Genomic DNA, 23,353 nt, shown 5'->3' with positions numbered 1-23,353 from the left:
GCTGATTCAGCTGTTTAAACTCCCGCATGCCATCGCATACAGAGCCACTGAGGGCATCTTCACCTTGGCCTGCAGAGTCAGATCCAACCCACACTAGAGTACTAGAACCAGTTGGTCTGGCTTTGGTAATTTCCGTTCAGAACATATATATTCTAGGTGTTTTAGGGATGTTTCTGAACCTTTCAGGACTCAAGAATAGACTGGTTTCCTAAAGGGAAGAGCATGGGTATGAGCCCATAGTTTTTTCTTCTTCAAACAAGTCCTAATGTCTAAAAATGCTAGTGAAAAGCTGTTGATTCTCCCCCTATTTTCCCCCTTGTGCTGGGGATTGAGTCCAGATCCTTGCACATTTTCTACTGCTAAGCTACACAACAGTCTTATTCCCCAATTTCCTTAAAGAGAGTTACTGTGATATGATTTCTATGAGTTCCATATAGTGACACAATCATTGCTATATTAAAGTATTTATTACTTTGTAGTAAGCTTTTCTCTGCGAGCAGTCTCTGGGTATTATTTATACTTCGTCTACATTTATATTTTTGCTATTTTAGGATATCATGAAAATAGCCTTTTAAATTTTACTTTCCTTCACTTAGCATAATATAGTTGAAGTTTATTCAAGTTGTATAGTTTATTCAGTATTATAGTTAAGTAGTTGGTTGATTTATTTATTTATTTATTTATTTATTTATTTTGACACAGGGTTTCTCTGTGTAGCCCTGGCTCACTCTGTAGACCAGCCTGACCTCGAACTCACAGAGGCCCACCTGCCTCTGCCTTCGGAGTGCTAAGATTAAAGGTATGTGCCACCACCACCTGGCTAAGTTGTTGATAATTTTCATAGAAAGAAATTATTTTAAAAAATAGATGTAGAACAGTAAACATTAGAACTGAGGTCAGATATGCATACTTTATGTTTGTATGGGAAAGACTTAGTTTATGCCTGTTGTCCTAACACTTTTTTTATACTACTACTTTTCACTTTCAGCAGTGTCTTGGTTTGGATGGTAAATTATTTAGTCAATTTAAACTTGGCACAACAAGATGTGTTGATACTTCATAAACTTTTTGTTTTTCTTCAGTTTCATTTCCAAAGCACTATATCATATGTATTTATATTTTATGTAAATGCTGTGAGTGTTAATAGCTATAGTATATGTAATCTCTGATATTCATAATAATATTGAGAAAATGGATTCAGAATAGAAAGTCTACCAAAATCATAAACTAGAAGGTCTATTTATCCCTGAGTATATGCATTGTCTATATATGTATTCATTACTGTTAAGTGGGAGATGGTATAATGTATTGGTTAAGATTATATACAGTATAGAAAGAGAATGCCTAAAGTCCAGCCCTTACTATTTTCATTTTTGCTGTTGATTTTAGGGCAAATTCATTTCTCATCTGTATAAAAAAGTGCAAATGTATGTGTAAGTGCATAGGGAGAAGATCAGTGCCTGGCATCCAGCAGATTTCTTAGAAGATTATTTATACAATAAATAAAACAATTACTAATATTTGACATCACTGAAGTAGAATACTTCCTTCTCAGTCTCCTCCTCTCCCGTTAAAAAGTAGCTGGGACTATTCATTTTTCTCTCTTTTATGAGAGGGTATCTCATGTAGCTCAGACCAGTCTTAAACTTGATGTATAGTAGATGGTGTCCTTGAGCTTCTGATTTTCCTGCCACTGCCTCTTAAATCCTAGAATTAGGTACGAACCACTGTTCCTGGCGTCTCACCCTTCAAAAAAAACTTAATACCCCAACAGTATGGTACCTGATAAAGAGGGAGTTCAATGCTTAGATAGTTTAGTATATATACATGAACCCATCCCAAAACCTATGGTAGCTAGTACAGGGTATCACAGAATTAGATATACTAGATTTCCTTAGAACCTTTTTAGGTATACTACATTTCCAATAAACAGTTTTAACATGCAATATAGCCATACTTATTTAACAGAGTAAGGCATCCTTAAGATTTAACTTAAACATAACTTGGGAAATGCTGTACTAGTGTTTTATTTTTCCTTGAACACTATAGGCAGTTGTTATTGTGTAAGATGGTTTATAGGGACAAGGAAAAGACCTGTAGCAGGGCAGGTGGGGGCTGGGGGGAGCAACTAATTATTCTTACAGTATTTTAGGCTTTTTCTGACAGTAGAAAAGGGAAGGTCAGAATGGAGCCAGGAAATGTCTTGATGGAAGATTCAAGAAGACAGTGGCTTGGTGGAAGGAAGGAAAGAGAAATAAAAATAAACCTGGCTTTTCAGTCTGCGAGAATTTTGGGTCTTAGTAATTCAAGTATGATAGTTAGGAAGTGCCATTGTTGGGCTGGCAATTGAAGAGATATTTGTTTTAGTTTTTCAAGACAGGATTTCTCTATGTAGCCTTGGCTGTCCTGGACTTGTTTCTGTGGATCAAGCAGGCTTCAAACTCACAGTGATCCACCCGCCACCTCTGCCTCCCAGGGCTGGGATCACAGGCATGCGACACCATGCCCAGCTGAAGAAATTTTGTTTAGACATGTTGATTAGAAACTAGTAGTGTTAGATGTGTGGAAGCCAGGTGGTCTAGAAAAGTAACTGAAGCTGTGAAAACATGTACTCTCAGTGTTCATGTGGAGAGAAAAGAGCTGTTAAAGGAAAGGTAACTCAGAGAAGGGAAACGAACAAGGAAAGTCAGCATAGTTGTGTCATAAATTGAGAAGGAGATGAGGGCGTGGTGGTGCACGCCTGTAATCCCAGCACTCGGGAGGCAGAGGCAGGTCGATATCTGAGTTTTAGGCCAGCCTGGTCTACAAAGTGAGTCCAGGACAGCCAATGCTACACAGAGAGACTGTTTCAAAAAACAAAAACAACAACAACAAAAAAAAAAAAAGAAAGAAAGAAAAGAAAAGAAAAGAAATGGAGAAGGATCATGAAATGATGAACTAACAGCTGACAAGTGATATAGAAGGAGCAGCCCTAACACTGGCCTGGCTGTTCTCCATGAGTAGTAGCAAGTGCTACAAGATACCTATTAGGTGCTTTTGTTTTATTTACTGGGGTGGGGAATGGTATTTGTTTTTCCTTTTCCTTTTATTCTTTGTGGTTGTTAAATTGTTTGTTTTGTTTTGCCTTTTGAGCCAAAGTCTCACTATGTAGTTCAGACTGGCCTTGAACTCACAACTCAGTCTCTTGCTTTAGCCTCTAGAGTGTTGCAATTATGGACTGTCATGCCTGGCTCCCAAATAGTTTCAAGTGATAGACAGTCACAATCACAGACTTTTTTTTTTTACATGAACCAACAGAATAAGGTAAAATTGTAAAGGGTTAAAGACCAATTGAAAACTAAAAAGCACTCATTGTTGAAATCTGGCAGGAAGGGAGAACAGAAAGAGTATAGGTGTTGATAGAAGAAACTGGAGCATGCTTGAAAGCAGACAGGGAGGCATCTGTTCAAAGCAAGAAATCAAAGAATAAATTGAAGCCGCTGAGCAGAAGTAAGAAAATTAGATTAGGTTCTCCTGATTTTGAAAAAGTTAAAAAGACTATCTCATTCAATGAGAATAATTCATATTTTTAGAAAATAGAAAAGCCTGTAAGTGAGTGAGATGATCCATAGTCCCTCCAGCAAAGTTAAAGCTTTGTTTTGTTGTTTTACAGTGCTTGGGATTGAACTGAGGCCCTAAGCATGCTAAAAGCAAGCTAAAAGCTAAAAGCTGTGTCCCCATCCACAACATAAGTTTGGTAGTTTCTTTTTCGGTTTTAAAGGTGTACTTTTAAGCAGATTTGTAACATAAAAATCCATAGGGTACATGTGCTATTTTGATGCATCTATACATTTTGTGTTCTCGGATCGATTGTGCTGATCTATCTTAAACGCTTAACCATTTCCTTAGGTTGAAAATATTCAGAATCTCTCCTGCTCGACTTTTTGTTTTGTTTTGTCATTTTGTTTTGAGACAGGGTTCCTCTGTTGTATCCTTGGCTGTCCTGGGCTCACTCTGTACACCAGACTGGTCTCGAACTCAGAGATCCACCTGCCTCTGCTTCCCTGAGTGCTGGGATTACAGGCGTGTGCCACTGGGTATGGTTCCAGCTTGACTTTTGAGATACACAGTATATAATTGTTACCTATAGTCACTGCTGTACTTTGACATCCCAGAACTTCTTACTAATATCTCCCTATAACTTGATCAACCCTCCCAGGTCATCCTCTGCTCTCAACTTCTGTAAGGTCAGCTTTATTAGATTCCACATAGGAGATACTGAGTTACTTCTCTTTTTGTTACTGGTTTATTTCACTTACAAAATCTCTATTTCCATACAGGGTCATAAATTGTAAGGTTTCATCCTCTGTAGTATTCTGTATTTTATATTTACTACATTTTCTTTATCTGTTCATTCACTAGTCAACAGATTATTTCCATTTCCTGGCAATTTTGAATAGTGTTACAGTAAACAGGGAAGTACTGAATTATTTCTTTTGGATAAATATCCACTAATGGAATTGCAGGATTATTTGCTAGTTTTTGTTTGTTGTTTTGTTTGTTTTAAGAATTTTTGTACTGTCTTCTATAGCGGCTATACTAATAAACATTCCCATCATTAGGGTATAGGGATTCCTTTTCTTTTGTAAACTTTTTACTTTGTGTGTGTGTGTGTGTGTGTGTGTGTGTGTGTGTGTGTGTGTGTGTCTGTATGTCTGTTTGTCTGTGTGTGTGTGTCTGTGTAGGTGGGGTAGGGTGCATGTGTGCCATAGTGTGTATGTATAGGTCAGAGGACAACTCAGAGGGCGTGGTTCTCTCCTGTTGTTACATGGGTTCAGGTAATAGATCACCAAGGTCATCAAGTTTATATACGTAGCTGTCTCACCAGCCCAAGGGATTCCCTTTTCTGTATATCCTTGCCTGCACTTGTTTTCTTTACTTTCTGAGAGTTGGTGTTCCTAACGGAATATAGCAATAATCTAATGTGATTTGATTTGCATTTCCTTGATTATTAATGATGTTATTTAACATTTTTTAATACTCCTTTGGCTATTTGTTTGTCTGTCTCTGAAAAATGTCTGTTATGTTAGCTTACCACTGAGAAAACTACTTGATAGAACAAAGGTTTATTTTCGCTCAGTCTCAGAGGTTGTAATTCGTGATTATTTGACTTCATTGCTGTGGTCCTGAGAAGACAGGAAGTTGTGATGTGGAGAGCCTTGTAGAGCAAAGCTGCTTATTTCAGTGTGACCAAGAAGAAAGAAGATGGGAGGGACCGGGCTAAGAGATAAGAAGGATGCTGCCAGTGACCTACTTCCTGCAGACTCTGCACTAGGCCCTATCTCCTTCTACACAGGAGACGTTCAGGGACATTCTAGCCCCAAACTGTACTAAGGTCCATTGCCCGTTTTTCAATCAAGCTGCTTGATTTTTCTTTTCTTTCTTTTACTTTTTTGCCATTGCAGTTTTTGAGTTCCTGTTTTATTCTGGTTATTTAGCTCCTTGTCAGATTGTATAATTTGCATGTATTTTCTCCTACTCTTTAGGTTGTCTCTCTGATGAATGCTTCTTTTGTGCAAAAGCTTTTTAATTTGATGTGATCTTATTTGCCTTTGTCTGCTCTTGTTTTATTTGGGGATGAGGATTAATACAATCTTTAAAAAATAAAACAAAAGAAACAAAAACTAGGAGCCGGGCATGGTGGTACAAAGCTTTGACCCCAGCACTCAAGGAGGCTATGCAGAGAAACCCTGTCTTGAAAAACCAATAACCAACCAACCAACCAACCAACCAAACCAGGTATATTAGCTGGTGTTCTCTAAAGGAATAGCACTGATAGAATAAAGATATACAGGATTTATTAGAGTGGCTTACAGGCTGCGGTCTGAGTAATCCAGCTGTGGCTGTCTCCAGAAGGAAAGGCAAAGGGTTTGGTCACCCTTCAGTCCACAAGGCTGGATTTCCCAACAGTCCTGGTCTGGTGCTGGAGTCCTGGAGACTGCCAGTCTTTAGTGTCTTTTGTAATCCCCAAGAAGTAGGTTCTAATGCCAGTGAAGGAATGTCTCAGGAGCAGGATAAAGGAACTTGGGCAGCGAGAGTGAGGGCAGCAGGCAAAAAGCAAAAACTTCCTTCTTCTATGTCATTTTATATAGGCTGCCACCTGAAAGTATGGCCCAGATTTAGGGTGAGTCTTCTCCACTCGTTAATCCGATCAAGAAAATACTTCAAAAAAACATGTCCATCTGAGTAGGTTGTAGTTGATTGCAAATGTAGTCACTTTGACAACCAAGATTAACTGTGACACTGGGATTACACAGTACATCATTTTCCATACACTTTTAATAGGTTTCTTGTTTGTTTGTTTGTTTGTTTGTTTGTTTTAATTATTGAGTTTTGTAGGTCTAGAGATTCAAACCCAGGGCCCTGTACATGCCTGGCAAGCATAGTACCATTGAAGTGTGCCCTCCAACACCCTGTGTTTTAAAATGCCAATTTTTAGAGCATCCACTTTTCAAGACATTCTTTGGAAGTGATTTGGTTTTGTTTTTTTGAGAGGGTCTCTCTGTGTACAAAAGATTGACTCTTCCTGCCTCTGCCTCCTGAGTATTGGGATTATATAATAAGGTGACCAAGTGGTTAAGACATTGTACTACTGAATTTATTTCTTATTTATATATTATTATTATTATTATTATTATTATTATTATTTTGTTTTTTAAATCTTCAATTAAAATTCATTTGGGAAGGAGGAGGGAAGGAAGAAGGAAAAAGATAATGGCCAAAAACTTTTCATTCTCATGATTCTTAGGAGATAACCACATATGGAAGGGATTCTTGTGGTAAGAAGAGTGTCTTTCTCAACAGCTTGTTTTGTTTTCGTAGAGAAAGTGTCTAATTGAATTGCAGAGTTAAATACAATGTGAATAGTCAATGTAGTATATTAATATAAAGAGAAAACTAATTTGTTTTGACCTGTCCAGACATGTTTAATTCCTATATAATGAGTTTCCTTTGTTGTGAGAAGGCAGGGAGTGTATGAACACTTTGAGCTGTGTTATCTTTTGATTTGGCAGCCATTGTGGTAGAGTATATCTTTGAGGTAGAAGATAGCTACTATGTAAAGAAAAATCATCCCATGAGCTCCATTTTGCTGTTGTATTTCTCAAGCAAGCTACTGATTGTAAACATTGTGTTCTTGTAAGAAAATGTATGTATGTACATCAGTTTAGAAGCTGAAGTAATGCTAGAATATTGGTCCCTTCTCAGTCTCTTAGTCTGCTTTTATTCTTTTAGGGCCTTATTTTGTTCTTTGGTTGTTAGGAGATTTTTTTTTTTTTTTTTTGGTATGAATCTTCAACCCTTCATACCATTTCAGATTTTTCTCTGTGTGTCTCTGCTTTTGAAGCACGTAGAGAACTTGCAACTAGTTTCAGTAGCGTTCATAACGTGTCCTTTGGGGAGGAGGACAATTCTATATTATGGCTCAAGAAAGGTGCTATTAAATGCACGAGACATGGGTAAAAACAGAATATGTAGCTTACAAGGCCATTACAACAAGTCTTTGCCTTACAATTTTGATAATTCCCTTTATAAAGCTTTATTGTGATGTAAAATGTACACCATGAAACTCACCTGTTTTAAATGTACGATTCACTGACTGTAAGTACAGAGTGAAACATTCTCCAGTCCCAATAGATCTTCAGAGCATTTCTGTCAGTGAGAAGCTTCCATTCCTACTCCAGCTTGAAGCAACCAAGCTGTCTATACGTTTTATTTTTATGAACATTTCATATAAAAAGATTCTGTCACAAGATGTGTCCTGTCCTCTTTTACTTACTGTACTGCTCATACATACATAGACTTATGAGTACTTAATTCTTTTTTGAGGCTAAGTAGTGTTCTATATAGATATGAACAAACATTTTGTTTGTTAAGCAGGTGATAAACATTCTAATGTTTATGTTTTTGGCTATGTTCAATATTGGCATAGAAATATTTGTGTAAATATGTTTTTCTTCCCCTTCAGTAAATATGTAGGGGTAGAGTTGCTGGGTCTTTTTGGTGTTTAGCGACAGGGTTTCTCTGTATAGGCTTGGCTATCCTGGATTGGCTTTATAGAGCAGGCTGGCTTCCAACTCAAAGTAATCCGTCTGCCTCTGCTGGGATTAAAGGCGTGAGCCACCACACCGGGCTTGAATTGCTGAGTCTTATGGTAAATTTGTATTTAACTTTAAGAAACTGCCAGGACTAGAGCATTAGCTCATTGGGAGAGCATTTGCCTTGCATACATGTCACCCTAGATGTTCATCCCCAGTACAGACAAAGGGACGGAGACCATGTCATGTTATTTTACATGATGCCTGAAGATCCTAGGTTCTCTATGTCTTTTCTCAGAACTTATATTTTTCTTCATTGCATAGCCATCCAGTTAATGTGAAATAGTATTTTATGTGGTTTTGATTTTGTTTTTCTAATGATTAATATTTTTCATTTTAAAAAATGTTACATGTGTGATTGGGATGTAGGTCAGTTGGGAAAGTGTTTGACTAACACGTGTGATCCTCAGCGTCACATAACTGGTGCACACCTTTATTCTCAGTGCTTGGGAGGCAGAGCCAGGTGGAGCTCTGAGTTTGAGGCCAACCAGGGCTATATAATGAAAAACAAAAATTAAGCAGCATAAAATGGACAGCATATAGTGAGGTCATGTTTCTTAATCTGCTGTGCCCATTTATGGGTTTTAGCTAGTGCATGTAGACCATTTAAATAACGTAAGAGCTACCCAGACTGCTCAGCACAAGCCTCACAACTGAGTTTAGTCCTTAGAACCCATGTAATGGTAGAAGGAGAGAACCGACTTCACAGAGTTGTCCTCTGACCTCCAGAGACACATATGGCATACCAACAAATAATAAACTTAAAATAAGGAATAAATAAGGAAAAGGTAACTGCTGTGTGTTAGGCTTAGGGCTACCTTTTTTGGTTTTTGAGGGTTTTGGGGGGTTATTTTCTTTATTTTGATTTTTTTTCTTTTTGTTTTTTGAGACAGGGTTTCTCTGTGTATCCCTGGCTGTCCTGGACTCGCTTTGTAGACCAGGCTGGCCTCGAACTCACAGTGATCTTCTGCCTCTGTCTCCTGAGTGCTGGGATTAAAGACGTGCACCACCACGCCTGGCCTCTTTATTTTGATTTTCTATGAGTTACTTGAATATTGTTACTCTTTTAATTTATAGTTTTTTAGTATAATGCTTAATACAGCCTTTTATTGGTGCTGTCAGTATCAAACACACAATAATTTGTTTACTGGTGCTGCCAATTTGAGTGAAGTTATGTAGAAACCTTACGTCTCTTAATTCCCTTTGCCATTTACAGTTGTTACAAATACTCCCTTTGTATGTATTTTGAACCAAAAATAATTTTTAAAAAACTCAAGAACATAGCCAGGTGTGATGGCGCACACCTGTAATCTCAGCACTCACGGAAGCAGAGACAGGCAGATGGCTGTGAGTTGGAGGCTAACCAACCAACCTCCATCCCTCCTTTTCTCTCTCTCTCTCTCTGAGTATCCAGTATTTTATTTATTTCATTTATTTATGGCTTTTTGAAGCAGAGTTTCTCTGTGTAGTCCTGGACTTTGTAGCTTTGTAGACCAGGCTGGCTCAAAGTCAGATCCACCTGCTTTTACCTCCTGAGTGCTGGGATTAAAGATGTGTGTCAACATGCCCAGCCCCGTTTTTGTTTTTAAACTAACTTCATTTTTGTGAATAATTTTCTTCTAAGCTTTCTGACCAGTTCAGAGTAGATTAGAGAATCCCTTCCCATCTCTCATGTTAGAATCCATTTATCGTGTGTGTGTGTGTGTGTGTGTGTGTGTGTGTGTGTGTGTGTGTGTGTGTTTCATTCTTGCTACTGGAAAGGAATTGTTTTGAATGTTGGGTGATTTCGCTACCCTCACATTTGACTAAATAGGATGTTTTAAGTTTCCTGAATTTTGGAGGTAGAGGATGTTTTGTTTTGTTTTGAGACAGGGTCTCTGGCTGGCCTGGAACTATGTAGATTACTAAACTGGCCTCCATTTACAGAGATGGAATTAAAAATGTATGCCATCATGCTTGGCTACTTTTTAAAATCCATTTTCTTAAATCACTGAATCATGCTACCTTCTCTAGTTTTTCTTAATTCTCTGAAATTTGAAGACGATGGACCTTCTAAGTCTGTTTTCATTCATTCATTCATGACTCAGACGGAGCCCTTTTCATCTAGAAATGTTTGTCCTTCAATTTTGTGTAGATTTCTTAAATTTTCTCACTGATTTCTAATATATTCTTTCTTATACTTCTTTTGTTTGAATGTTGGTTCCTATAAACCTATCTTCTGATTCTTTTTATCATTTGCCCTTGTGCTCTGGAAGATACCCTCAAATTTCTCTTTCAACTTCTGTTGAGGTCTTGTTTTCTTTCTTTGTCTTACGTTTTTGTGTGTTTTGCCTGCACGTATGTCTGTTCCACATGCATGCAGTGCCTGCCGAAGTCAGAAGAGGGTATCATTCCCTGTCACTGGAATCGCAGACCATGTGATCTGTCTTGTGGGTGCTGGGAATTGAACCCAGGTCATCTACGAGAACTAGCTAGTGCTCTGAGCTGCTGAGCCACCTCTACATTCTCATTAATTTGAGGGGTTTTTTGTTGTTGTTGTTGTTGTTGTTGTTTGTTTGCTTGCTTGCTTGTTTTGAGTCTTAATATATCCTGGTTTTCATTTCTAACATTTTCATGCTTTGGTTTTTGAGACTGGGTTTCACTTTATATACATGATTGGCATTAAACCTAAGGAGATCCTCCTGTTTCTGCTTCCAAGTGTGGGAGTACAGACACAAGCCACCACTCCTAGATTAACAAACACCTAGTGTGTGTGTGTGTGTGTGTGTGTGTGTGTGTGTGTAGTTTTGTTAGCTTTCACAGTTAAGCACCACCATAAACAAGATAGAGGAACCTCTGGTTTTTTTGGTTCTTTTTTGGTTTTTCGAGACAGGGTTTCTCTGTGTAGCCTTGGCTGTCCTGAACTCACTTTGTAGACCAGGCTGGCCTTGAACTCACAAAGATCCGCCTGCATCTGCCTCCCAAGTGCTGGGATCAAAGGCATGCGCCACCACTGCCCGGCTTGTATGTGATTTTTAAGGGGTGTGTGTATATTTGTATGCCCATAGATTTGTTTGTATGCATGTATGTATGATTTACTATGGGGCTGGTCTGAGTTCCCAAGGAAACATCTTTTGTGTTCCCCTTGGAGTATTGAGCTTGATTGCAAATCTTCATAAGTCAAGTGGAGGAAAGGAGATAAGGAGGTTTTAGATTTAGCATGTAAACTTTTATTTGACTCCTGTTTTTTAGAATATGTTCTTTCAACCTCATTTGTACCTGATATTATTCTACGAACTTGAGTTTACATTTTTCATAGAATAAAATTGTAGTCCGGGCACATACTTGTAATTCCAACAATCAAGAGACCCAGGTACAAGGAGGATCTGGAATATGAAGCCAGCCTGCACTACAAAGCAAGCAAACAATAAAGACCACTCCGCTCTTTTGCTGGGATTTGAGAAGGGGTTTCATGGATGTAACCGTGCCTTGAATGGATTCAGTCAGTGTGCGTGTTTTTTTGGGTTACCTTTATCCTGACTTCCTGATGACCTTGATAGTGTCTGCTTCTAAACCTTGTGAGGATTCTGCTTTACATGTTTCTTTGCTGATTTAGAATTTTATTATCTGCGTTATATTGAAATGCAGAATTTAATGTGCATGTCATATTGAAAAGACCTACCAAGTCAGTTACCACGTTGGCTTGGCGGTTTCTAAATTGTTGCTCTTATCTCTTCTTTTTCTCCATAATGGTAATATGCCTTTAAAAACTCCTTCCTTCTCATTTTAATGACGTTTCAGAAGGACAGAAGTAATTAGTCCGTTTTTTAAAATGAAGCTTGTATAGTGGAGACCCTTTTCTAGTCTAGCTTCTGTGGGTCTGTCTTGCCTTGCTTTTCACTCTACAGCAAAACCAGCCTCCTGACTAAGCTTTACCCATAGAAGGTGAAGAGCCTTAATTTCCTGGGAAACTATATGTTGTGCCGCTTTTGTGTTTCAGGTTTCAGAAATATCTAAAACGAGGTTTACATTTGTATTCCTAGAATTTAGGAAGCAGTGGCAAAGTTGGAACATTGAGTTTCAAGTCAGCCTTAAAGATTTGTTATACACACACACACACACACACACACGCACACGCACACGCACACGCACACACACACAGTGTTACGCACATTTGCACAGCACAGAGCTGTTAATGTATGCATATATAGATGCTATAAAATATCAGGTTCTTTTGCTTTTTAAATTTTCTATTTATTTTTACTTTGTTTAGGCACTTAAGAGATTATGGCATCTGATACCCACCATGTTAAAAAACGGAACTTCTGTAATTGTTTTGAGGATCATCCCAGTGATCTTCCTAGAAAGAGGATCTCTAATTTCACCAGTAAGAACATGAAGGAGGTAAGGAAGACACTTTAGTCTCTTAGGTTAAGTAGAATTAATGGAGCATACCTATTATTATATTCCTATATAAGAAAATGTTGGCAAGTATGCTATTTTTATAAGTTACAATATAAATCTTTTAGTTGACAAGGAACTCAGAGATGCATTTTGTTCACTGAAAGGTTTATTAGCAGTGAAATAATTTGCTTTAAACCACATTAAACTTGAATTGACTTATTAAGTACTCTTTAAGTTCAATATATGTCACGTATTGTTTTTTTTTTGTTGTTTTTTTTTTTAAGAAAAAGGAGGTAGATATGTTGCTTTGCCAAACATACTAAAATACAATATTGTCCCTTGTGGCTGAAACCTTGGTATTAGAACAAAGAAAACATGACCTCCCCCTCCCCCCAAAAAACCCGTTGAACTTTAAACTGCGTTGTTGACATCAGTCATAAAGTTTATATATCTCTATTAAATAACTAAATATGATACCATTGTTTAATTTTGATTTTCAGGTTAAGAAATCTCCAAAACAGTTGGCTGCTTACATAAGTAGGTAAGAGCTTCTTTAAAGTTTGTAGAAAAATATTGAAGGTGGTTAAAAATGAAGACATAAAACAAATAAATATTCTTTTTATTATAATTAATAAGTTAACTTGTTATCAAGCAGTTCCTCTGTGCTAGGCTCTGCACTCAGTTCTATCTGTTCAAATTTTAAAAATTACTTCCTTCTAATTTTAGTGGCTTACAATTTAAAAATGTAGCTGATTAAATCTCCATTTAAAATCTTCTCTTTGTGTTTTTTCTTTTTTTCACTTAATAAATTCTTTTTACAGAACAGTTGGACAAGCCGTGAAAAGCCCAGATAAACTGCGCAAGGTGCTCAACCACAGAAAGTTAGTTCGCCATCCCTTCCCAAGTCTCTGTTACAGAACTAAGCAGTCCCCTAAAAGTGGGGGCTGTGACATGGCAAATAAAGAAAATGAACTGGCTTGCGCAGGCCATCTGCCCGAAAATTTACACCATGATAGTCGAACATTTGTCATTAATGCCAGTGAGTCTGGTTCCTCACAGACAGAAAGCCCATCATCAAAATACAGTGGTTTCTTCTCTGAGGTAAGTCAATTTTAGCTTCACTTTATTCCTGTTCTACTACTGGGTTGCTTGGGTTTGTTTTTGATTTCCTGTCAACTCTCCTCAACCACCCACCCCCACCCCCGCGCCCAATGCTATTGTTAGCAGATTGAATACATAAATATTTTAATGATGATTAACTCCTTAAGACAGTTGTACAAACTAACCCCCTATGTCTCTAAATTAGCAACACCTAAAATAGAATGAAATGCCTGATAGACTGCTGTAAATAGCCAAAACAACAAGTCGGCAAGGAGAAACTTAAGGAAGGGGAAGAGACAGTTTGCCTTAAAAGTACATCACTGAAGCCTGTTATCTAGTGAGTTTTGCTGGGTCCTGAGAACTGCCCAGTGGGGACCTTACTCAGCAAACCTGCTTAATATACCTCTTTTGACTATAAAATTAACCCTAAGGAAAGTAATTGTACAAATACATGTATCTGTACACACCATGACATTCACACAGTTTTAATTGAAAAATCAGAAATAATCTAAATAGTGATATGTAAAGACTAAAAACATGCTATTATTTTTTGTTAAATGAAGTCAGTATGTATTTTAGTATTAAAAGTGTGCATAGGTTCTCAGGGAGGCAAAGGCAGGCGAATTGCTGTGAGTTGAAGGCCAGCCCGGTCTACATAGCAAGTCCAAGACAGCCAATGCTACACAGAGAAACCCTGTCTTGGGTTTATAGGTCAGCTAGAAGTAGCTTATTGTATAAATTACTGGGATTTAAAAAAAAATGATAACAAGAAGGGAGGAGAGAAAAAGTCCTAAATTTGTTCACATCATTCATTCACTGTATTTAACTGCAAATTACAGTATTACTTTTTAAGGGCCAGTATAAGGAGTTACCTTTGCATAATTTAAAGCTGTGTCTACCAGACTGTTTTCATTTTAAAAAAGAAGCGGTATCGGGCTGGAGAGATGGCTCAGAGGTTAAGGGCACTGGCTGCTCTTCTGAGTTCAATTTCTAGCAACCACATGATGTTTCACAACCATCTATAATGAGATATGGTGCCCTTTTCTGGTGGGCAGACACACATGCAGGCAGAACATTGCATATATAATAAATAAACAAATCTTTTAAAAAAAAAGAGGTGGTATCATGTTTCAGTGTGATTTTTAACAAGTTAGTTGATTGCCTTTCAGGTTTCTCAGGACCACGAGACAATGGCCCAAGTTCTATTCAGCAGGAATTTGAGATTGAATGTAGCTTTGACTTTCTGGAGAAAGAGAAGTATAAGTGAACTTGTTGCTTATTTAGTGAGGTGAGTGTGACTTTTTGGTCTCTGTTTCTCATGAGTAATTTTTAATGAGATATGACAAGTGACTTAAAAATTTTTTATTGGTTAAAATTTAAACATTGTGTTTAGCATTCATAGAGACAGTATAGTGTACATTACATTGATCACTAATTTAAGTGTAATGAGTATACAGAAAACGTTTATCAGATGGAACAAAGATGTTAATTTTTCTGGTTATGACTCTTCTTATCTGTAAAACTAAATGTGGGAATCCTACCATTTGGGAAAAAAAGCATCACCCTCCTTCCTCAGTGTATTTAAAAGTCTCTCAAATACTACTTTACTGATGCCACATTGAGTTCCTTTAAAGAGATGTAGCTCATCTTTTCCCATTTCTCTTACTGTTTCCTTTTCCTCCACAGCATTATTCATCAGCATCCTGCTCTATGTATTTTACTTATTTGTCTTTCTTTGATCCACTGCTGCCTCCTACACCCACCCAGACATCGGATAGCAAGCTCTGTCCAATATAAAGGGAATTTCATATTCTGAGTACTTGACTCACAATAAATACTGTATTTATTTATTAAATATTGAATGCTTCCAAAGGAACATGAAGATTGTAATGTGAATGTAAGTAAGAACCTCGGGTCTAATTTTCTAAGCAGTGGTGTCTGTTTTGTACTCGCAGGATAGAAGACCTTGGAGTTGTGGTAGATTGCCTTCCTGTTCTAACCAATAGGTAAAAACAATATTTTTTCAGAAAAAGATAATAAGCCTTAAAAACAGATTATAAGCATTTCATATTTTTATAACTTAGAATTTCTTTTAGCTTACAGGAAGAAAAGCAATGTATCTCACTTGGCTGCTGTGTAGACTTACTTCCTCTAGTAAAGTCTTTACTTCAAAGCAAATTTGAAGAGTAAGTCTAATCTAAATCTCAATTTCCTTTTTCTCTTTCAACATTCTCAAATTTGTGTTTTATAAGTATATGGTAGGAGACTGGGCTCATACACACGCACGCACACACACACGTGTACGTACGTATATATGATAACTTTTTAAATTAAAAAATCTTAACATTTTATTTATTGTGACAGTGGGGGTCAGAGGACAGCTTGTAAGAGTTGGTTCTCTTCTTCCACCATGTGAGTTCCAGTAATTAACTCTGGTTGTCAGGTTTGGTGTCAAGTGTGTTTACACATGACCCATTGCTCCAGCCTTATTTCTATTTCTAAGGAGTTTATAGTATGGTTAGGAAAGGAGTATAAGCACTAAAGAACAATTAGAAAAGCATCTATAAACAGTGTGTAATGTCTGTGACTTTGTGAAGTAGATCATAAAAGTAGTAGTAAAATATATTTTTCTTATTTTGTGTTGTTGAGATAGAGTTTCTCTGTGTGTAACCCTGGCTGTCCTGGAATCATGCTGTAGACCAGGCTGGCCTCAAACTCACAGAGATCTGCCTGCTTCTGCCTCCTGAGTGCTAGAATTAAAGGCATGTGCGCCTGACTTGAATATCACTGTTTTTAAAGGCTTATTATATGAAAGCACTTAAATTTTGTCACAATATTTCATTTCAGATATGTGATTGTTGGCTTAAACTGGCTTCAAGCAGTAATAAAAAGGTGGTGGTCAGAACTCTCATCTAAATCAGAAATTATAAGTGATGGGTAAGTGTAGCTTCAAAGGTAATTTCTGCTGAAATTTCTATGGAAAAATATCTTAGATAAACAAAGTAGTGAATTTATTCTGTCATCCTCATTCTATAATTTTATTCTCTTCATTTTCAGAGAAATATTAAACCGAGGCACTCTTTATTTATGAAAAACCTCACAGAGCCCCATAACTCTCTGCATCCATTCTGCCAAAACCCTACCTTTTATTTTGTTTGTTTTATTTTGCGACAGTCTCACTGTGTTGCCAAGGCCATTTTTAAATTCACAGTCTTGCAGCCCCAACTTCCTGAGTGCAGAGTGTAAGATAGCACACCTATCTCAACCCCTCCCTCACAAAGGAAGTCAACACAGCAGTGCTTTAGCCTTCACATGCACTGTGCCAATAAGGGAGAGGAAAAGAGTTGCCCTTGGTGCAATAAGGAATGAAAATATCCTGCCTGGTCTCCAAAAACTATTACAATCATTATGATTTGAGTATTGCCTTAGCGTAAAAATATGTGAGAATTCTCCCAAATGAACTGGACTCAAGCTGGCATGGCAAAACACGCCTGTAATCCCAGCACTGGGAAGGCATGGCAGAACATGCCTGTAATCCCAGCACTGGGAAGGCATGGCAGAACACGCCTGTAATCCGAGCACTGTGAAGGCCAAGGTAGAAAGAACTCAAGTTTCAGGCTAGCCTAGGCTGCTTACCAAAACTTGGTATTTAAAAAAGAGGGAGGAACAAAGAACAATACTTGTATCTGTTAAATTCCATAAGCTTTGTAGACTAACAGAATTTTTCCTTCATACCCAAAAAAGTTGTCCACATGCTACGAACGCCTGTATGTTTTTTTGTCTACTTGTGCCTGACACATATTATTTTACGAAGTTGCTTAACTGTAGCATATAGTTTTCTGCTGATATACATTAAAAGCACATTTGTATCTAACTATTTTATTTTTCATTCTTTGTTCTTTTCTTTTTCCTTTTAGAAATATTAAGATTTTAAAGCAACAGTTGAATAGATTATGGGAACAGGAAAATCATCTTACTTTGGTTCCAGGATATACTGGTAACATAGCTAAGGTAATCTATATTTGTAATTTAAGAGTTACACATGAATTTAATATTGATTTTTATTGATATGCTTGTCTGTTACAGGAAAAAGGTACATTGCTAGTTTGGATTTTACTGTTTAAACTTGTTTACTGTTTAAACAAGACATTGATAGTGCAATGGCAGAAAGAATTAGCAGTAGGAAATATTTTCACTCCACTGCTGGGCATTTGCTGTAATGAATAGTTACTTACCAGGAAGTAAAAACATTGTGTGGATTAAGGAGGGTGCTCATGAGATTTTCCTTGGATACCTATATAAAAAGAAACAAATGAGATCAAGCATCAAATGTGTCACCATATGTGATTGTACTCAGGAGATTTACCCGCACGCCCCTCCTCCATCCCCTTTTCTCCCTCCCCATCTCCCCTGTCCCCCCATCCATCCCCCCCCCCTTTTTTTATTTTCTCCCTGAGGCTGTTTTAGTGTGTAGTCCTGGCTGGCCTCAAACTCACAGAAATCTGCCTGCCCCTGTTTTCCTAGTACTGGGATTACAGGTGTGTATCATCATGTCTGGCAGGAATTCTTTTTTGATTCACTACTTTTACTCTGATTATTGACTCAATTAATGTTTTGTGTGTAGTCATACTTTGTTCAAATTTATCTTCTTTAACACCCTTCTGAATGTTTAATGATTATAGTCTTAAAAACAGAGTTCTATTTTTCTGAAGTTGTTTGTTTTTTAAAAATATACATAACATGTTACTGTGAAGATCTTAGTAAAGCTGAAAAGCATTGTGTCCTTACTTTTATTTTTTTAATCTATGGTTACTAAGACAAGGTCTGTGTAGTTAGGGCTAGTCTTAACTCACCGTGAAGCCCATCCTGCTGTTGAAATCACCATCTTCTTGCCTCAGCCTCCTAAGCGCTGAGATCAGAGGAATGTGCTACCAAGCCTGGCTAACTTAAATTTTCTTTTTATTACAAAGGAAAAGCTTTCTTATAAACATAGCCTTAAGATACTATGATGATAGTGCAAATTATCAAGTAATTAAATTCTCAATGTAAAGTCTATAATAAAAATCTTTATTATGATATCAGCCCATAATGTGTCATTTTAAAAATAAGCGTTTTCTTTGACAGTTTCATACATATGTATAGTACAGTCTGGTCATACTGATCTTACCCTTTCGCCACCTCCAGTCACCCTTCCTCTCCCAAGTTCCCATTCCACTTTTATATCTTTTAGTTTGCTTGTTTTTTGAGACGGATTTCTCTGTGTATCCTTGGCTGTCTTGGAACTCTCTTTATAGACCAGGCTGGCCTCACACTCACAGAGATCTGCCTGTTTCTGCCTTCCAAGTTCTGGAATTAAAGGCATGTGCCACCACCTCTTAGTTCACTTGTATATATTTTTGCCTTGTTTTTTTGTTTTACGAGCTATCTGCTGGGGCATGAGTAAGTAGCTATATCCTTGACTGCTCCTCTATATCTTTTTTTTTTTCCAGGTTAAAAATCAGAGCAGATTATTATAGGTTGAAGAGTCGATCTGGAGAGGTAGCTTAGTGGTTAAGGGCAAGTATTGTTCTTACAGAGGACCTGGGTTCTCTTTCTAGTACACACATTGCAGGTCAAAGCTTTCTGTAACTTCAGTTCCAAGGGATTCAGTGTCCTCTTCTGGCTTCTTTTGGCACTATGCCTACATGTGGTACACATACGTACAAGCAGGCAAACGTCCATACACATAAAATAAAAATAAATCAAAATTGAAAATAAGAGAGATGATATTGTCAAATGATGCTTTAGACTTTGGCTTATATAGCACAGAATTTCTGCGAACGTTAACTACAAAGCCGAATTGTTTGAGCACAGGAACAAAAGCATTCATTTAGTATTTGCTCAATGTTATTGAACTTGTTCTATGTGCTAGACCTTGTGATAAACAAATGAAGATAAAAATTCTGAATAATATGTCTTGTAAAGATTTCAAAGGGAACTAGGACAAATTAAGAAACAAAAGCAGAAAAGAAAGCAGGTGTGTGAAGGCTGGAAAGACAGCTCAGCACCTAAGAGCACCGACTGTTCTTCTTAGAGGTCCCAGGTTCAATTTCCAGCACGCACATGGCACCTCACAACTGCCTGTAACTCCTGTTCCAGGGAATCCAACTCACTCACACATGCAGGCAAAACACCAATGTACATAAAATAAAGATAAATAAAATTTTAAAAAACTACATGACTTAAAAAATAAAGCATGTTGTGTGTGTGTGTATTTGCTTTATTAACTAATGGAATGTTTGTTTTATCCTTTAAGGACGTAGATGCTTATTTATTACAGCTGCATTGAGAGATTTCATCTTCTAAAGAGTGTTTGGTTATTCAGACAGCGCTGGATTATATGATTTCCAAAAGCAGGTCTCTCTTGAGAACTATGAACTGTGGAAGAAACAAAACCTATTTTTGTCTTTTAAAAAGCCACATAATAAAACCACTAATGAAATTCTAACAATCTACTTCACATTGAAGTGGAAATATCCAGAAGGAGCAGCTTCAACTTCAATGAGGTGAAAATGCACTGTGGAGACTGTTCGCCTTCGTTGCATGCAGATTTTATATGGCTGTTCAGTAACATTGTTATGAACTGCTGGGTCCTAACTCAGTCCTACATAAGAATATCATTTATAATATGCAAAAACAAGACAGTACTTAATACCAGGAACTGTAAAGACCAATCATTAATTTTTACTTTTATGAAGAAACACTTAAATGTGTGCAGCTATTTTCTTCTGTTGAAAAGACTTTGAAAGTTTAAAACATCATAGTAAGTAATATTAAATTTTTTTGTCCACACTGATATTATGTACAAATGCCTTAATTATTGATAAGCCAATGTGTTATAATACAAATATCTCATTTTGTAAAAATTTAAAGCAACCATGCTTCTGGCATGATAAAATCATGGAATTAAATCAGGGGTTTACATTCTTGTAGAATGTTGTTGTTGAAATATATTCTACATCATTTTTTAAACTTGATAAATTTTTAGTATCTCTGATTTTTTCCCAGAATCTTCATATTATGTTTATATGTGTCATTCTTATATAAAGAAAAAAGGTGAATATGTATTTGTATGAATGTTTAACTGGAAATGTTCATGGAGTTGGCTAATTTATATTCACTTTTTATTGTATATAAGTTCTAATATTTTTCATTTCTGTAACGTTTAAACGTTCATTTGAGTAAATTTACTAAATATTTCTATTTTTGCTTTTTTAATTCTAATTTTATATGAAATCTAATTTTTTGTCACTAAATGTGTTCTGAAAAGTCACATACAATATTTCAGAATTGTTTACAGTTAATGCTGATATTGTACTTTAAGTTCCAGCACATCGCATCACTACCTCCTCTGATGGTTAGTATGAAATCCCAGCAAACTATATGCGAGTGGTTTTTGGTTTTCGTTTTTCAATATAACCATTTGAAGTATCAGTGTGCTCCGTTCTGGAATGTCTTAACAGTTTGGATTGTACCTGTCTTAGATGGAACTGCAGTTGAATACCACTCCTGCTGACCCACCCATCACCTTTCTTTGATAAGGCTTGCCAGCTTCCAGAACAGATAAATGGACTCTCTCTTCATATCCCAGTGTACATCTTTAACATTTAGACAGTGACTACTGAGGAGCCTCCCCAGCATCTTTTCTTGCTATGAAAATGTTTAAAGTGTTACTTCACTGTTTTGTATAGCTATTATTCCAGATAGCTATATACTCCACAAAATAGGTGTTGGTTGTAGTAATTGATTATTATATCTTCAGATTAGAGTCATTCCAGGTGACACAATTTTGTGATTGACAGGTGAGGTATCTAAGAAGTCCTTTTTCAGAATGTGGGAATTTCATACATCTCCATCATCTCTGAAACCTTAAGATGGGAAATACAGCCTTTCTTTCATCTTAGTCCTTTAGTTTTCAACGTCTTTTTTGTTGTTGTTTTGTGTTTTTGTTTTGGTTTGGTTTTTTTGAGACAGAATTTCCCTGTGTAGCCTTGGCTGTCCTGGACTGACTCTGTAGACCAGTTTGGCCTCGAACTCATAGCGATCCACCTGCCTCTGCCTCCGAGTGCTAGTTTTCATTGTCTTATTGAACCATTTGGACAGGCTAATGGTTTGGTTGGAGTGTGATGCTAATGAGTCTAAGGATTTGAGTCTAATCCTTTTAACTTCATTACCTTGTCACATGCACAAAGTAATTCTTTGGCTTCTGATTGCATCTTCCTTATTGGTATCCACCTAATAAATTCAACTTGTAATCACAAAGAATGTGGTGTGTATAGTTTACTTCTCAAAGAGAAATGGTGTAGTTGATTTCTATGACAGTATAGATTTCCAGGTTTGAAGAGAAAATATTTAAAATAAGATCTAACATACCTTGTAATTTTTGCACAGTATCAAGTAATATGGATCAGATTATTGACAGTGTCTTAAAAAATCAAACTTCAAGTAAATGAAGTATCAATAAAAATTAAGTATAGTAAGAAACAGTACTATTGTTTTAATAGAATTTGTATGCCTACCTGTATGTTTGTTGACACTGAGTAAAATGTCATGCTCCATTTTGTATGCTCCAAGCAATGGAAAAAGCAGCCTCGTTTTAAGTGCTATTCCATACCACACACTTCAGTTCCTTTGCACCTAAGTTACTGATTTCTGACTGTAAGATCCTTGGACAACAGGTGGATGAAAGAAGTATTTTTGAATATTTTTATTACTATTAAAGTCCTTTCATACTACATTTTAATTAGGATAGGGCTATATCTACCAAAGAGCCAAAGAACATATTAGGGCTACTCACTGTGGTACCCTAGTTCAGGGTACCGTATTCATGTGCTTTTTTGTTATTGTGCTGCTAAATAGAATACCAAACAGGAATGTCCCAAGGTCTCTGCCTTTTCAGCTTTTCTACCTTCTTAAGTTTTCTGTACTTTGGTAACTTTGCAAGGGTAGGGAGAGCTAGATTATAGAGGTGATAGAGAATCATTATCAAATAATTTGCACCCACTACAGATAAAGTAAATGGATTTTTGCAGTGTGTGGTCATGATCAGAAGAAGGCTTTAACTTAGAAAGCAAGTATTAGCAAATAGTTAGCTTTTGGCAGCAATTAAAAAAAGCATCAGTTTTGTGTATGAATCATGAAATGTGGGAATTTGGATGCAAGCATCTAGGGAGTACTAATACTAGAACTAAACTCTAAGGTCTACTAAGAATTAGATGCTAATGACTCTAAACACATTTGACTCATCTAGAGGGAACTTAACTACATGACTTCGATTATAGACGTATCTTTCAGATGGAAATAGTGTTGTGTGTTGATAGGTGTTTACTGATATATCCATTCTTTTTTAATTTTTAAATTGTAAAAAAAAAAAATCTTCCCAGTACTCTACTCTTTCCACCTTTCATTTTGTGACAGGAACATACAGTATATAGGTATAGTATATAGGTAGTACATACCTATAATCTTATCCTTTGGGAGTCAGGCGGGTGATTTCTGTAGGTTCAAGGACAGCCTGATTTACATAGCCAGTTCAGACGAGCCTGGTCAAAAAAAAGAACAAGAAAATTTCATCTTTACACATGACATGCTTCTAATTTATAATATATCTGTATTAAATAACAACACTATAGCAATAGAAATGAATGTTGCATATTGTGTATGTGGCATGTTAGGTACATTTTCCAATACTACAT

At 36.8% G+C, this 23,353-nt stretch overlaps 1 protein-coding gene and 1 long non-coding RNA gene across 4 annotated transcripts in view; one reads left to right on the top strand and one right to left on the bottom strand.

Annotated features, from left to right (window-relative positions):
- Positions 1 to 23,353, top strand: part of KATNBL1 (katanin regulatory subunit B1 like 1) — a 52,421-nt gene that overhangs the window by 17,333 nt on the left and 11,735 nt on the right. Inside the window, exons 2-10 of one of the 3 annotated variants that reach the window (XR_014778064.1) lie at positions 12,388 to 12,518; positions 13,019 to 13,059; positions 13,340 to 13,619; positions 14,789 to 14,907; positions 15,575 to 15,625; positions 15,716 to 15,805; positions 16,467 to 16,556; positions 17,537 to 17,630; positions 19,915 to 20,421. Coding sequence is in view for 2 of the 3 variants with exons in the window: in XM_084775925.1 (XP_084632051.1) it covers positions 12,402 to 12,518; positions 13,019 to 13,059; positions 13,340 to 13,619; positions 14,789 to 14,907; positions 15,575 to 15,625; positions 15,716 to 15,805; positions 16,467 to 16,556; positions 17,537 to 17,630; positions 19,915 to 19,947 (915 nt within the window). In the remaining variant the exon portion in view is untranslated. Of the gene's footprint in view, positions 1 to 12,387; positions 12,519 to 13,018; positions 13,060 to 13,339; positions 13,620 to 14,788; positions 14,908 to 15,574; positions 15,626 to 15,715; positions 15,806 to 16,466; positions 16,557 to 17,536; positions 17,631 to 19,914; positions 20,858 to 23,353 lie in introns of those variants that run through there. The other 2 variants (XM_084775925.1, XM_084775926.1) reach the window with 2 other exon arrangements.
- LOC311594355 overlaps positions 21,243 to 23,353 on the bottom strand; it is a 36,394-nt gene continuing 34,283 nt past the window's right edge. Inside the window, exon 3 of the long non-coding RNA XR_014778065.1 lies at positions 21,243 to 23,200. This is a non-coding gene — a long non-coding RNA (uncharacterized lncRNA). The remainder of the gene's footprint in view (positions 23,201 to 23,353) is intronic.

The sequence above is a fragment of the Acomys minous genome (assembly GCF_964271855.1).
Source record: "Acomys minous genome assembly, chromosome: 3".
NCBI lineage: Eukaryota > Metazoa > Chordata > Mammalia > Rodentia > Muridae > Acomys > Acomys minous.
The sequence above is the reverse complement of the archived record's forward strand: the minus strand, read 5'-3'. Positions and strand labels throughout refer to the sequence as shown.